The sequence below is a fragment of the Macaca nemestrina genome, chromosome 20 (genome assembly GCF_043159975.1).
Source record: "Macaca nemestrina isolate mMacNem1 chromosome 20, mMacNem.hap1, whole genome shotgun sequence".
NCBI classification, from domain to species: domain Eukaryota; kingdom Metazoa; phylum Chordata; class Mammalia; order Primates; family Cercopithecidae; genus Macaca; species Macaca nemestrina.
The window spans coordinates 15,558,332-15,573,290 of record NC_092144.1 but is presented as its reverse complement, the minus strand read 5'-3'; the positions used below and the strand labels follow the sequence as shown (position 1 = coordinate 15,573,290).

The window sequence follows — 14,959 nt, the reverse complement described above, 5'->3', positions numbered from 1 at the left end:
CTATAGCTGCTTGTTAGGTCTCATGGATTTATAGACTCCCCGTGTTTTTAAAAAAAGGAGGGGAGGTGGCAGAGAGGTTAAAAAAAATGGCTTGCAATGACAAGCCATTGACAAAATGTCAATTTTGTGGCAGTTGACAAAATGTCAATGCAATGTTCTGTTCACATCGTTCTAGATTATATTATTTATTTACTTATTTTGAGATAGGGTCTCACTCTGTTGCCCAGGCTGGAGTGCAGTGGCGTGATCGTGGCTCACTGCAACCTCCAACCTCCCGAGTTCAAGTGATTCTCATACCTCAGCCTCCCGAGCAGCTGGGACTATACCTGCACACCACTGTGACTGGCTAATTTTTTTTTTTTTTTTTTTTTTTTTTTTTTTTTTTTGAGACGGAGTCTCGCTCTGTCGCCCAGCCTGGAGTGCAGTGGCCGGATCTCGGCTCACTGCAAGCTCCGCCTCCCGGGTTTACGCCATTCTCCTGCCTCAGCCTCCCGAGTAGCTGGGACCACAGACGCTCGCCACCTCGCCCGGCTATTTTTTTGTATTTTTTTACTAGAGACGGGGTTTCACCGGGTTAGCCAGGATGGTCTCGATCTCCTGACCTCGTGATCCGCCCGTCTCGGCCTCCCAAAGTGCTGGGATTACAGGCTTGAGCCACCGCGCCCGGCCTAATTTTTTTTTTTTTTTGTCAAGACAGGGTTTCACCATGTTGGCCAGGCTGGTCTCGAACTCCTGGCCTCAAGTGATCTGCCTGCCTCGGTCTCCCAAAGTGCTAGAATTACAGGCATAAGCTACCTTGCTTTTTTTTATTAAATTAAATTAAATTAATTTTTATAAAATTTATAATTTTATAATAAAGTATAAAAATAATTTATGTATTTATTAGAGACAGGGTCTTGCTCTGTTGCCCATATCAGAGTGCACTGGCGCAATCATAGCTCACTGCAGCCTCAAACTCCTGGGCCCAAGTGATCCTCCCACCTCAGCCTCCCGAGTAGTTGGGACTATAGTTGCATGCTACCATGCCTGGCTAATATATATATATTTTTTTAATTTAAGAGATGGGGTCTTGCTGTGTTCCCCAGGCTGGTCTCAAACTCCCGGCCTCAAGCGATCCTCCCACCTTAGCCTCCCAAAGTGCTGGGATTACAGGTATGAGCCAGCACACCTGGCTGTTCTAGGTTAAAACGGGGTCAAATCCTGGCAAGCGGCATCTCCGGCAGGAATCCCGCCTGCGGGACCAGCTCTTCCTGTGGGATTTGTGTTTGTGACTCAGGAAGACCCCAAGACCCATGAAGGTTGGTTGGCATCTGTCTGCTGGAGGATTTGGATACCCGGGCCTCAGTTTCCCCACCCTGCAGAGTGAGGACTTTTCAGCTTAGTCTCCAGCCTAAGAGCCTCTGGGTCTGGTGTCCAGGGGTCTGTGTCCCCTCTGCAGGAGGCTGTCTTGGGATGGTTGGGGCCTGGGTGGGGAGGGGAGCTGGCTGCGCAGAGCAGGCTGTGGGCTGAGCAGGCGGCGGGCGGGTGTGCCGGGTGTGAGCGGCACCTCCACCGCAGGCCCGTCCATCTCCCCGACGGCCCCTGCCTCTCTGCACAACCCAGCCTGCTACAAAACCCCGATTTCCGGGCGGCCCCCAAGGTCAGGGCCCTGGCCGTGCTCCCATTGCTCTGTGCTGTCAACCCCATTTCAAAGAAGAGGAAACCGAGGCCCAGAATGTTGCAGGCTGAGGCGACAGATGCCGGCTGGTGTGAATCTGAACCCTCGGGGATGCTTGCAGAAGATGCTCAGCCTGGGTCAGTGGCTCTCAGGCGAGCTGCTCAGAAAAGAAAAACTCTTTTGAGCATATCAGCAGCCATGAATAAAGTTTAAAAACAGGGTCTTGCTCTGTCGCCCAGGCCAGGCACGGTGGCTCACGCCTGTAATCTCAGCACTTGGGGAGGCCGAGGCCAGAGGATCACTTGAGGTCAGGAGTTCGAGACCAGCCTGGCCAACATGGCGAAACTTCGTCTCTACTAAAAATACAAAAATCAGCTGGGTGAGGTGGTGCACGCCTGTAATCCCAGTTACTTGGGAGGCTGAGGCAGGAGAATCGCTTAAACCCGGGAGGTGGAGGTTGCAGTGAGCCGAGATTCCACCACTGCACTGCAGTCTGGGCGACAGAGTGAGACTCTGTCTCAAAAAATACTAACAGTAGGCCGGGCGCGGTGGCCCACGCCTGTAATCCCAGCACTTTGGGAGGCTGAGGCGGGCAGATCATGAGGTCAGAAGATTGAGACCATCCTGGCTGACACCGTGAAACCCCGTCTCTACTAAAAAAATACAAAAAAATTAGCCTGGCTTGGTGGTGTGTGCCTGTAGTCCCAGCTACTCGGGAGGCTGAGGCAGGAGAATGGCGTGAATCCGGGAGGCGGAGCTTGCAGTGAGCCGAGATTGCACCACTGCACTCCAGCCTGGGCGACAGAGTGAGACTCCGTCTCAAAAACAAACAAACAAAAACTAACAGTAAAAATGAAAACAAAAAAATAGAAAAGGGTATCCAGCCATTCCACTGTTAGGGACACATCCCCAAAAAACTGATAGCAGGGGCTGGAATGGGTATTTGCACACTCGTGTTCATAGCAGCCAAAGGGGGGAAATGAGCAAGTGTTCATCAAAGAATGAACAAATGTACAAAATGTGGTCCTTCCACACAATGGAATATTACTGAGTCATAAAAAGGAAGGAAATTCTGACACACACTACCACGTGGATGAAGCTTGAAGACATTATGCTGAGTGAAATAAGCTACAGGAAAGGACAGATACTGTATGATTCCACTCCTAGGAGGTCCTCAGAGTGTTCGAATTCGTAGAGACAGAAGGAAGAAAGGTGGGGGCCAGCCGCTGCTCGGGGAGAATGGGAAGTGAGTGTTTAATGCGATCAGAGTTTCAGTTTGGGAAGAAGGGAAAAGTTCTGGAGATGGGTGGTGGTGAAGGTTGCACAACACTGTGAATGTACTTAATGCTGCTGTACTGTACACTTAAAAATAACCAATTTTGGACCAGGCGCAGTGGCTCACGCCTGTATTCCCAGCACTTTGGGAGGCCGAAGCGGGCAGATCACCTGAGGTCAGGAGTTTGAGACCAGCCTGGCCAACATGGTGAAACCCCGTCTCTACTAAAAATACAAAAATTAGCTGGGTATAGTGGTGGGTGCTTGTAGTCCCAGCTACTTGGGAGGCTGAGGCAGGAGAATCACTTGAGGCGGGGGGTTGCAGTGAACCGAGATCATGCCACCGCACTCCAGCCTGGATGACAGAGCAAGACTCTGTCACAAAAAAAAAAAAAAGTGAATTTTGGCCAGGCACAATGGCTCACTCTTGTAATCCCAGCATTTTGGGAGGCCAAGGTGGGCGGTTCATTTGAGCCCAGGAGTTTGTGACCAGCCTAGGTAATACAGTGAGACTCAGTCTCTACAAAAAATAGAAAAATTAGCCAGGCATAGTAGCACACCAGTACCAGCTGCTCTGGAGGCTGAGGCAGGAGGATCACATGAGCCTGGGGAGGTTGAGGCTGCAGGGAGCTGTGATTGCACCACTGCATTCCAGCCTGGGCAACAGAGTGAGACCCTATCTCAAAACAAAACAAAAACAGTCAATTTTATGTTATGTATATTTAATCACAATAAAGAGAAAGAATGAAAGAAAGAAAATATGGGATGAGAGAAAAGAACAGGGTGATGGGGCAGATCAAATCACGCTGGAGAAAGAGCTCAGGCTACGAGCAGAGAGTTGGTGAGATCACTATCTCCAGCCTCCTGGGTTCAGTATCCCTTCTAGAACTCTAGGAATGGCTTCCCTAACTGGCACCAGCTTGGGCCTGGCCTCTGCACCCAGGGGAGCCCCCAGTAAGAACCAGCCCCAGAGGCTGATGCGGGAGGATCGCTTGAACCCAGGGGTTCGAGGCCGCAGTTAGCTGTGATTACATCACTGAACTCCAGCCTGGGCAACAGAGCGAGACCGTATCCCAAAAAACAAACACAAAAACCACTGGGTCATATGGATACACCACACTTTTACTCATTCATGAGTTGATGGGCATTTGGGCTGTTTCCACCATCTGGCGGGTATAAATGGTGCTGCTTCGAACACGCGTGTGCAAGTATCTGTTTGTGTCCCGGTTTTTATTTCTCTTGGGACGGTACTGAGGAATGGAATCGCTGGGGCCTATGGCAATTCCATGTTTAGCTTTTTTTTTTTTTTTTTTTGACACAGAGTCTTGCTCTGTCGCCCAGGCTGGAGTGCAGTAGCGCGATCTTGTCTCACTGCAACCTCCGCCTCCTGGGTTCAAGCGATTCTCCTGCCTCAGCCTCCTGAGTAGCTGGGATTACAGGCGTGCACCACCACGCCTAGCTAATTTTTTTTTTTTTTTTTAGTAGAGACAGGGTTTTACCATGTTGGCCAGGCTGATCTTGAACTTCTGACCTCAGGTGATCCACCCACCTTGGCTTCCCAAAATGCTGGGATTACAGGCGTGAGCCACGGTGCCTGGCCCCCAGGCTCCTCTTAACTTTTTTTTTTTTGAAATGGAGTCTTCCTCTGTCGCCCAAGCTAGAGTGCAATGGTGCGATCTCGGCTCACTGCAACCTCCGCCTCCTGGGTTCATGCGATTCTCCTGCCTCAGCCTCCGAAGTAGCTGGGATCACAGGTGCCCACCACTACGCCAAGCTAATTTTTGTATTTGTAGTAGAGACGGGGTTTCACCATGTTGGCCAGGCTGGTCTCGAACTCCTGACCTCAAATTATCCACTTGCCTCGGCCTCCCAAAGTGCTGGGATTACAGGCGTGAGCCACTGTGCCCAGCCTCCTCTTAACTTCTTATGCGGCACCTCAGGGAGCCCCATTCACCCAGCCTCTCCCTGGCCCCGTGTCCCTCCCTGTCTGGGATATTCCTGGAAAATGGGCTTCCCAGTTCCTTGTAGACAAAAGCCTAGAAGGAACTCAGCAGGGCTTCCAGGAACCCCCAGAACCTGTATGTGGAGGGAAACAGGGCAAACCTGATGCACTGGTGCATTCAGATGTTTCTAGGCACGGGAGGAGTTGCGGTGGCCGGGCCAGGCAGACCCGGGTTGAAGCCTCAGCTCTGCCACCTGTACCAGGCCCCCCAGCTAATCTTCCCCTCTCTAAACCTCACTTTCCACGTCTTGAAAATGGGGCTGCTTAGGCTACCGTCAGGCTTGTGGGGAGGGTTGAAAGGGATAATGTGTTGAAGGTGCCTAGAACGAAAGCACCCAAGCTCGAGTCCCAGGGGCCACCTTTAGCACGAAGTTAGGTCATGTGACAAACATTTTGGCACTGACTCTGAACGAGGCCCAGAGGCTGCGTCTCTTTTTTTTTTTTTTGAGACAGAGTCTTGCTCTGTCTCTCAGGCTGGAGTGCGGTGGTGCGATCTCAACTCACTGAAACCTCTGCCTCCCGTCAAGCAATTCTCGTCCCTCAGCCTCCCACGTAGCTGGGATTACAGGTGTGCGCCACCACACCCAGCTAATTTTTATGTTTTTAGTAGAGACAGGGTTTCACCAGGTTGGCCAGGCTGGTCTCGAACTCCTGACCTCAGGTGATCCGCCTGCCTCGGCCTCCCAAAGTGCTGGGATTACAGGCGTGAGCCATAGCGCGTGACCAGAGTCACTCCTGAAATTCTGAGTCACATCTGCTTGCCAGGACTCAGCGAGAGGCTGAAGCATCTGGAGCATCTGCTGAATGAACGGGTAAACGAATGAATGAATGAGCAAAGAGGGTCGTAGGGAGAGGGAGAGAGAGGGAAGAAGGGGCTTTAAAATTCAAGCACACCAACCTTATCAGGGGACACTCACTGTGCTGGCCACACCCCAGGGGTGGGCTCTGAGGTTGAGTCTCTCATTTCATTTTCAAGGCAGCAAACCCATTTTCCACACAAGGAAACTAAGGCACAGGCAGGCCAAGTCACACGGCCGATTTGAGGGTTTCTTTCTTTTTTTTTGAGATGGACTCTCGCTATGTCACCCAGGCTAGACTACAGTGGTGCCATCTCAGCTCAGTGCAACCTCCGCCTCCCAGGTTCAAGTGATTCTCCTGACTCAGCCTCCCAAGTAGCTGAGATTATAGGCACCTGCCACCACGCCCAGCTAATTTTTTTTTTTTTTTTCCAGTAGAGACAGGGTTTCACCATGTTGGCCAGGCTGGTCTCGAACTCCTGAGTTCAAGTGATCCACCCACCTCAGCCTCCCAACGTGCTGGAATTACAGGTGTGAGCCACCAGGTCTGGCCGGGGGATGGGTGTTAATTGGCATTGAGTCAGTGAAGGCTGGGGATGCTGTTGAACACTACAGTACACAGGATGGCCCCGTACTGGAGAATGATTCAGCTCCAAATGTCTTTAACATCTTTTGTTTTTTTCTTTCTTCTCTCTCTCTCTCTTTTTTATTTTTTGTATTTTTACTTTTTTTCCCCAGAAACAGGGTCTCTCTATGTTGCTCAGGCTGGTCTCAAACTCCTTGGCTCAAGAGATCACCGCACCTCAGCCTCCCAAAGTGCTGGGATTGTGGGTGAGAGCCACCGCCGCGCCCAGCTCCAAGGCTGATGCTCACTGGTCTGGCACAGCTGACACAGCTCAGGCGGGGGCAATCAGAGCCACCCAGCCCTGGCACCTGACAAGCCAGCTCGAGCCTATGGTCCTGGGACTCCACCTGGGGCTGCCAGGCGTGGGTGCTGACTCAACCGTGTTGACAGGGCTGGGTGCTGAGTCAGGGGTGAGCCCATAGACATCTTGCCCTCTGACAACCCCCCTTTCCTCCTCCCACTTCACACCACATCATTCTGCAGCTTGCTTGGGTGCTGGGGCCCCCAGAACTACAGGAAATGCCTAGCAGAAAAATAGCTCCTACATCTCTCCCCAGCACCATGCCAATAAGCCCCTAAAAACCGTCACCTCTCCCTCGCCCCCCGCCATAGCTGGGCTTGGTGATCTGCACCTATAATCCCAGCATTTTGAGAGGCTGATGTGGGAGGATTGCTTGAACCCAGGAGTTTGAGCCCAGCCTGGGCAACACAGTGAGATCCCACCTCTACAAAAAGTTTAAAAATTAGCTGGGTGGCTGGGCATGGTGGCTAGCGCCTGTAATCCCAGCACTTGGGGAGGCTGAGGTGGGCGGATCACGAGGTCAGGAAATCGAGACCATCCTGGCTAACACAGTGAAACCCCGTCTCTACTAAAAATACAAAAAATTAGCCGGGTGTGGTGGCGGGCGCCTGTAGTCCCAGCTACTTGGGAGGCTGAGGCAGGAGAATGGTGTGAACCCGGGAGGTGGAGCTTGCAGTGAGCCGAGATCTGGCCACTGCACTCCAGCCTGGGCAACAGAGCCAGACTCCATCTCAAAAAAAGAGAGAGAAAAAAAATTAGCTGGGCATGGTGATGCATGCCTGTAAGTCCCAGCTACTCGGGAGGCTGAGGCGGGAGGATCACTTGAACCCAGCAGGTCAAGATTGTAGTGATTGTGCTGCTGCACTCCAGCCTGGGTGACAGATGAGACCCTGTCTCAAACCAAACCAAATGAAACCTTCACCCTTGTCAACCCTTTTACCCACAGTGCTTGTTTGCAAAAATAACTACTGCCATAAGTAAAAGGAATATTATGCAGCCATGAAAATGACAATACAAATGTGTCACCGGGGGAAAAACAGCATGGACAAATGATTATAACTTCGTCTGGGGAAAAGAAAGAATACAGCAAAAATCACAGCCATGAAAAGTAATTCAGCCAGTGACCACAAATCCCCTGCTCTAAAAGAGAGAGAGAGAGAGAGAGAGAGAGAGAGAGAGAGAGGCTGGGTGCAGTGGCTCACGCCTGTAATCCCAGCACTTTGGGAGGCTGAGGTGGGTGGATCACCCGAGGTCAGGAGTTCGAGACCAGCCTGGCCAACATGGTGAAACCCCATCTTTACTAAAAATGCAAAAATTAGTCGGGAATGGTGGCACGCACCTGTAATACCAGCTACTAGGGGGTGCTGAGGCAGAAGAATTGCTTGAACCCGGGAGGCAGAAGTTGCAGTGAGCTGAGATTGTGCTACTTCACTCCAGCCTGGGCAACAGAGTGAGACTCTGTCTCAAAAAAAAAAAAAAAAAAAAAAGAAAGAAAGAAAGAAAGAAAAACTTGCATTGGGATATTGGGATTGGGTTGTAGAATCCTAAGTGAAGATGGCTTCAGGATGAGCTTTTCTTCGTAAGTTTTTCTGGGTGGCATTTGCCACCAAAGCTTGCTTCCTGGCACAGAGTTACCTTCTTGCTGATAAAAGCAATGATCTTTTAGGAACCAGAGGCGATGTCTCAACCTCAGCGCTGCTGACATTCAGAGCTGGGCCATTCTCTGCAGTGGGGGCTGTACCCCACCTCTGTCCACCTGATATCAGCAGCACCCCCGAGCTGACAACCAAAAATGTCCCCAGACTGGGTCACTCTCCACTGAGCATCACAGATCCTGAAGATATTTGATGGAAATTGGCATTTGAGTGTCAGAAAGGCGCGGAAAAAATGATGATGGGATATTTCTGGATTAGTCAGTATGACCTAGCGCTGCCTGTCTCTTACTGAAACGTACAACTGTGTAACGATCACACTTTCTATTCTGTCTGTTCTCCAACAGAACAGACATGCAAGAAACAGAAACTCAACAGCTTCAGCCCCATTAACGACTTGCCTTTCACCGGACTCAGAGGCTTCCAGGAGAAACCTGGAAGACATTTTCAAATAAGCAAGAAAAATAGCTTGATCGCTAAGTTTAAGCTGAACAGGGAAACCTGGAGACCCTTCAAAAAAATATTGTTGCAAACCACCCACAAGTCCTTCTTTTGCCCCTGCACTGCAGAGGCCAGCTTTCTTTTTTTTTTTTTTTTTTTTTTTTTTTGAGACGGAGTCTCGCTCTGTCCCCCAGGCTAGAGTGCAGTGGCCGGATCTCAGCTCACTGCAAGCTCCGCCTCCCGGGTTCACGCCATTCTCCTGCCTCAGCCTCCCGAGTAGCTGGGACTACAGGCGCCCGCCACCGCTCCCGGCTAATTTTTGTATTTTTTTTAGGAGAGACGGGGTTTCACGTGTTAGCCAGGATGGTCTCGATCTCCTGACCTCGTGATCCACCCACCTCGGCCTCCCAAAGTGCTGGGATTACAGGCTTGAGCCACCGCGCCCAGCCTAGGCCAGCTTTTCAAAAGGAAGATCATCTCCCCAGGTGGAAGGGCCAACATTCTGCCTTGGGATGGTTTCTGCAGAAGCTGTACACTGAGGGTACAGGAGGCTTAAAAACACTCACACCCTTTATCACCAGCGGAAGTGAGGCCAGGCTATTTACTCTCAAAAAATGAATCAGATTGTCATCTCGTATTTCTGCTTTTTGTGGATTACCAAACACCTCTCAGCTGTTTCCAGTTGGGGAGGAGGAAGGATGGAGGGAGGGAGGAAATCCCAGCCTCTGTCGCAACGGGGTGAGAGTGTTTTAAAGCAGGCACTGCTTACCAGCTATTTTCACTTTCTGGAAACTTGTGCAATGGTTGGTGGTCATGGTTACCCGGGGCCCCCGAGAATGGGGAAGGTGAGGAATGGCAGGGGAAATCTGGGGGGAGAGATACCTCCTTGCCTGACTGCGACATTCAGGACAGTAGGATTTAGGGATCTCGTCTGCTCTCCAGGTGGGTTTCCAGACTGGTCACCTCCCACCATTGAGGCAGTGAATGTTTTGCACCTGGAGACCTACAGGGGAGGCTTCTCCCCTTGCCTTCCAATGCACACAACAGGTGGGTCAATTGCAGAAAAGTCACCACTCCCTTCCAGTAGGGTTCAGGGACCCTTGGAGGCAGACAGAGCAGGCTAACAACCCAACTCCACCACCCTGCGGCTACCTCTCTGGGCCTCCGTTTCCTCATCTGGAAAAGAGCTTCATGCATAGCCCTCGAATACAGGTTTCACTGTTTTCCCCTAGCAGAATGAGGAACTCACCCCTTAAGAAGACTTGCTAAATGAGTGAAGGGCAGAACATGCCAGAAACTTAGCATGTTAACCCCTTTTAAAAATATAAATAAAATAAAAAAAGCTGGCACTCCAGAAATTTGGCTAAAACCTCAGAGGCTTCCAGGAAGACATAAGTTTTGCTTTTTTTTTTTTTTTTTTTTTTCTTTAGCCTAGAGGAGGCCACGTCAGTGGGACCAGCACTTTCCCAGCTTTGGGGCAAAGAGGCAATTTATGGCTCAAAGAACAACCTTAAAATAACCCTCCCTCAGTCCTAAAATGCAGTGTTTAAATTTACAGAAAAACCCACAGGTTCCTGGCAGGCGGGCACAGCAGCTGGCAGTCCTGGTGCTGGCCAGAGGCAGGACCCACTGCACACGATGCTTTAGTGGCGCTGCCCTCCATCAAACTGTCCGCTCCCCCCTCCTCCCAGGTGCCCCAAGGCCCCAGTTCCAAGCAGCCAGACCAGTACTGTGGTTTTTTTTTTTTAAAGATGCAAAACTTTTTAATTAAAAAAAAACAGCAAAATCTTATAAAAACGAACCAGGTAGCCCAAAAATGCCCACCTGTCTATGTACAGTAATACAATATTTGTCACAGTCACTATATACAATATTATAAAAAATGCCGCAGACAGTACAAATTAAGGCCCTTATTTCTCACAAGGCATCACAAGCCTCGATCCTCTAGTGTAGACCCGGTGGGAGAGAAGATGCCACTTAAATTATTGCACCATTTTGAAAAACAAAACTCGTCAAGGAGGATCGTGGTCTTTTCCCACCGGGCCTTCAGTCACAGATGGGGGCTGGGGCGGTGGCGTCGTCGTCGTCGTCATCGAGGGAGACCCTCTGTAGCCACGCTGTGCCCGGCCCGGTTCTCTGGGTCCAATAAATATCAGTCACAGTTTGGGAGGGGGCCGCGCCCGGCGCGTGGGACCCGCCACGGCCGCGCGCAGGTGGGCAGGGGCGTCCCGGCTACATGTGCCGTTTCATGTGCAACGCCAGGTGGTCGGAGCGCGAGAAGGCACGATCGCACAGATGGCACTGGAAAGGCCGGTGGCCCGTGTGCTTGCGGTAGTGGCGTGTGAGCTCGTCTGAGCGCGCAAACTTCCAGCCGCAGCCGTCCCAGTTGCAGTGGTAGGGTTTCTCACCTGCAGGGAGGGGGCGAGAGTGAGCCTCAGTTTCCCTCCCAGGACAGGGCACGTATGGACACCGGCTACCCCGGCGAGCGCAACCTATCCCTAGCCAGGCCCTTGACGCGCTCCCTGCTGAAGTGTTGCGCCCCGAGGGATCCTTGCCCTACATCCCCAACTCCCCCCACAATCCGGATCTTCACCCCCAGGGGGTCGGAGGAGCGCACGGTCCACTCCCCACTGTTGCGGACACGCCCCCCCGACGGGTCCTAAGCATGCACCCTCTCTCCAGCATTTTAAGACACGGAATCTCTCAAGGTTTCCCAAGCGCACACTCCCTCCCCAAGGTCCTGAGCCTTGTCCCCAGAGGAGTCCCAAGCCTGCGCCCCCTCCCCAACTTCCGGAGATGCAGCATCTCCCCGGGGTTCCTAAACGCACACCTACTCCCCAACGACCCGAGCCTCAACCCCGGGGATTCTGAGCCACTCGCCCATAGGCTCCTAAGCCTGCTCCCCCCCGCCCCAACTATCTGAGACTGTCTCCCTAGCCACGCCCCCAGGAGGTTTTCTAAGTGTCCTTCCCAACCTCCTGAGGCCCCTCTCGTCCTAAGCGTGCGAGCCCCCACCCCAGCCTCTCGGATCACACCTCCTTAGTGAGGGTTCCTGTGTGCCCCCTCAACCAACTTCCCGAGCCACGCCTCCCGTGGAGTCTTAAGCTTGCGCCCCCAGCCAGATCCCCCTGAGCCACGCCCCAAGGGAGGTCCTAAATTGATTTTCTGGCGCGCGCTGGGAATCAGACCCCTCCTCGCGCGTCCCCCAGCTGGCGCTGCCTGCCCGTGCGTGCCGCCCACCTGTGTGCGTGCGCAGATGCGCCTTCAGATGCGAACTCTTGGTGTAGGTCTTGCCGCAGCCTGCGTAGCTGCAGGTGTGAGTGGCGGTGCGTTTGCGGGGCCAGGAGCGACGGCCGCGCTTTGGCTTGGCCTCCAGCAGCTCCAGTGGGGACGCAGGCGGCGTGAGGAGACCGCGGGCGGCGGGGGGCGCCAGGCCCAGGGCTGCCACGGCGGCGGCCGCGTCGTCAAAGAGACCGAAGGCTGGGGGCGCAGGCGGCGCGTAATGCAGGCCGGGCCCAGGCGCGCCGAAGCTAGGGCCACCGAAGGGCGGCGGGAAGGAGGCGCGCGGGCCAGGCGCGGGCAGGCGCGCGGGGCCGTCGGGGCTGAGCGGCGGGGTGTCGGGCGGCGGCGGGGGGCGACCCCCGGGACCTCGCATGCACGAAGCCGCCGGTCCCGGGGCGCCCTCGCGCTTGAGGCCGCGCGGTCCACGGGTCAGCCCGGGAGCGCAGCCGTAGCCGCCGCCGTCCGCTTCAGGGGGCTCGGCCTTGACCAGGCGGCCGGGCGGCGCCAGCAGAAAGCGGCCGTGCAGTGCGGGCCCCGGCGGCGCGTCCAGCTCGGGTCGCAGCAGCTCAGACACCAGGCCACCCGCGGGGGCACTGTAGGGCGGGGGCGCGCCGGGTTCGGGGTAGTAGAACGCAGGCGGCGGGGGCGGCGGCGGCGGCGGCTCCGGGGCGGCCTCGGCGCCCAGGCCGTCCAGCCCCATGGACAGGATGAAGTCCAGCACGCTGTTGAGGTCGTCGTCGGTGCCGCCGGGCTCGGGCTCGGCGCGCGGCCAGCGCTGCGGGCGACAGGGCAATGGGCGTGAGCGGGCGGCGGGGCTCGGGGGGCGCTGCCTGCCGCCCCCGCTGCCCGCCTTCTACCACCCTGAGTCCGCGATCCCCGTGGCCCGCATTCTCCTCTCCTGAGTCTGCAGTCACCGCCTTCGCGTCCTGTCACCCCGCAGCCCACGTTCTACTACCCCGAGCCCGCCGCCCACGGTCCCGGCCGCCCCGCCGTCCCCGCCGCCCTCACCTCCTGCAGGCCGCGCTCGCGGCACGGGCTGGCGAAAGTGGAGAAGGACGGCAGGATGGGTTCACTCAGCGCCATGGCTGGGACCCGGGGAGGAAGGACGCGGACGGGGGACACCGGTGAGTGGCTGCCCGAGGCCGGGCTGGTCGGGGCGCGGGCGGGCGGGGACGGCTCTGTGGGCCGCGGCCGGGCCCGCCCCAAGCCTTATAGGCGCGGCGCGCGCGGGGGCCGGGCCAAAGCGGCGGCGGCGGAAACGCGTCCCGGATGGGGACGAGCTCCGGGCGCAGCCTAAATTTAGCCGCGGTATATAAGCCGGCGGGCGGCGGCGGCCGTGGCCACTGCGGCGGCCCGGGCCCTGCGCTGACAGCCCGGCCCCTCGCGCGCAGCCAGGGCCGCGCCTCCCCCTGCCCGGGCCCCGCCCCCGCCGGTCTCCCCGGCGACGCTGTCAACACGCGCTCCACAACAGCGGCGTGACGCCCAGGGATCCCCCGGGCGCCCCGGGCTCCCGCCTGCGCGAGCATCCCGGGGACCTGGAGCGGGGGCGGTGTCGGGGCCTCTCGGAAACTCAGGGGAGCACCGGGCTTGGCGGCCTCCCCGGATCCCTTGACGGAAGGGGAGATTGGCTCCAGCTTCAGAGGTCCGCAGAACCCTGGGTGGATGGGAAGCCTGGAGTCTCCAGGATTCATGGATGGGTGAGGCTGGGCCCCTCGTCTGTTGTGGGACCACCCAGAGGGCGCCACCGTGTGCACATCACCCTGTTAAAAAAAAAAAAAAAAAAAAACAAAAAAACACCTTGTGTAGACCAGGTGCAGTGGCTCACACTGTAATCCCACCACTTTGGGAGGCTGAGACAGGAGGATAACTCGAGACCAGGAGTTCAAGACCAGCCTGGGTAACACAGTGGCCCCCATCTCTTAAAAAAAAAATTAGCTGGGTGTAGTGGGAGGCTGAGATGGGAGGATTGCTTGAGCCCAGGAGGTCGAGGCTGCAGTGAGCTATGATCACACCACTGCACTCCAGCCTGGGTGACAGAGGAGACTCAAGAAAACAAACAAAACAAAACTGTTGTGTGGCAACATCAAGACACGTTAAATCTTTGACATTTGAGATACCCACCCCCTCCTCCCCAACCTCAAGCCCGTCAAGTGCAGGGAAACTGAGGCAGAGGTGGCTGGGAGAAGTTGGAGGTCCAGCAGGCACAGGCAGGCTGGTTTCCTTTACCAACTTGCATAAGCGAATTAAGTAACTCAGAATGACCGGTGATGACGGTCATTCCCCCAGTACAACTCCAGCATCGGGGGTGTCAGAGGACAATGCTGCCCAATGGGTCCCTTCACTGTTCTACCTCTGTCCCCCACACCATATCCCTGCTGGCCAGGGACTGTCACTCCTGTTACAACTGTCTGCCAGCCCTGTGTGGCCACTGGGGACAGAGTAACCAGGAGATAGACAAGACCCGTGCCCTAGGGGACCTCCACTTTAGTGGAGGAGGGAAGGATAGAGGTTTATTCATTTGGGTTTTTTTGAGACAGGGTCTCCCTCTGTTGCCCAGGCTGGAGTGTAGTCGTGCAGTCACAGCTCACTGCAGCCTCAAACTCCTGAGCTCAAGTGATCCTCCTGCCTTGGCCTCCCAAGTAGCTGGGATTACAAGGTGGATGTCACTGTGCCTGGCTAATTTTTTGTTTTTTTTGTATTTTTTGTAGAATGGGCCCAGGATGGTCTTGAAGTCCTGGACTCAGGCGATCCCCCCGCCTCGGCCTCCCAAAGTGCTGGGATTACAGGTGTGAGCCATTGCGCCTGGCCTTACTGATAGGGGTTTAAAAAGAAAAATGGAGCAGTAGAAGGGACTAGAAAGTGAGTGTGTGATGAGGCAGGGGGAGGGCAGAAATGGGGAAATTTTGAATCTCACCCAGGAGGTGAAA

The 14,959-nt window shown here is 54.8% G+C and overlaps 1 protein-coding gene across 1 annotated transcript; it reads right to left on the bottom strand.

Annotated features, from left to right (window-relative positions):
- Window positions 1–9,017: 9,017 nt before the first annotated feature.
- Window positions 9,018–13,173, bottom strand: LOC105493383 (KLF transcription factor 2). The gene is made up of 3 exons (XM_011761006.3): window positions 13,041–13,173; window positions 11,991–12,807; window positions 9,018–11,158 (listed from the first exon to the last, which is right to left on the bottom strand). Exons 1-3 carry the CDS (start codon window positions 13,113–13,115, stop codon window positions 10,983–10,985), a joined length of 1,068 nt encoding a protein of 355 aa, XP_011759308.2. The 5' UTR covers window positions 13,116–13,173; the 3' UTR covers window positions 9,018–10,982.
- Between the last annotated feature and the right edge of the window lie 1,786 nt (window positions 13,174–14,959).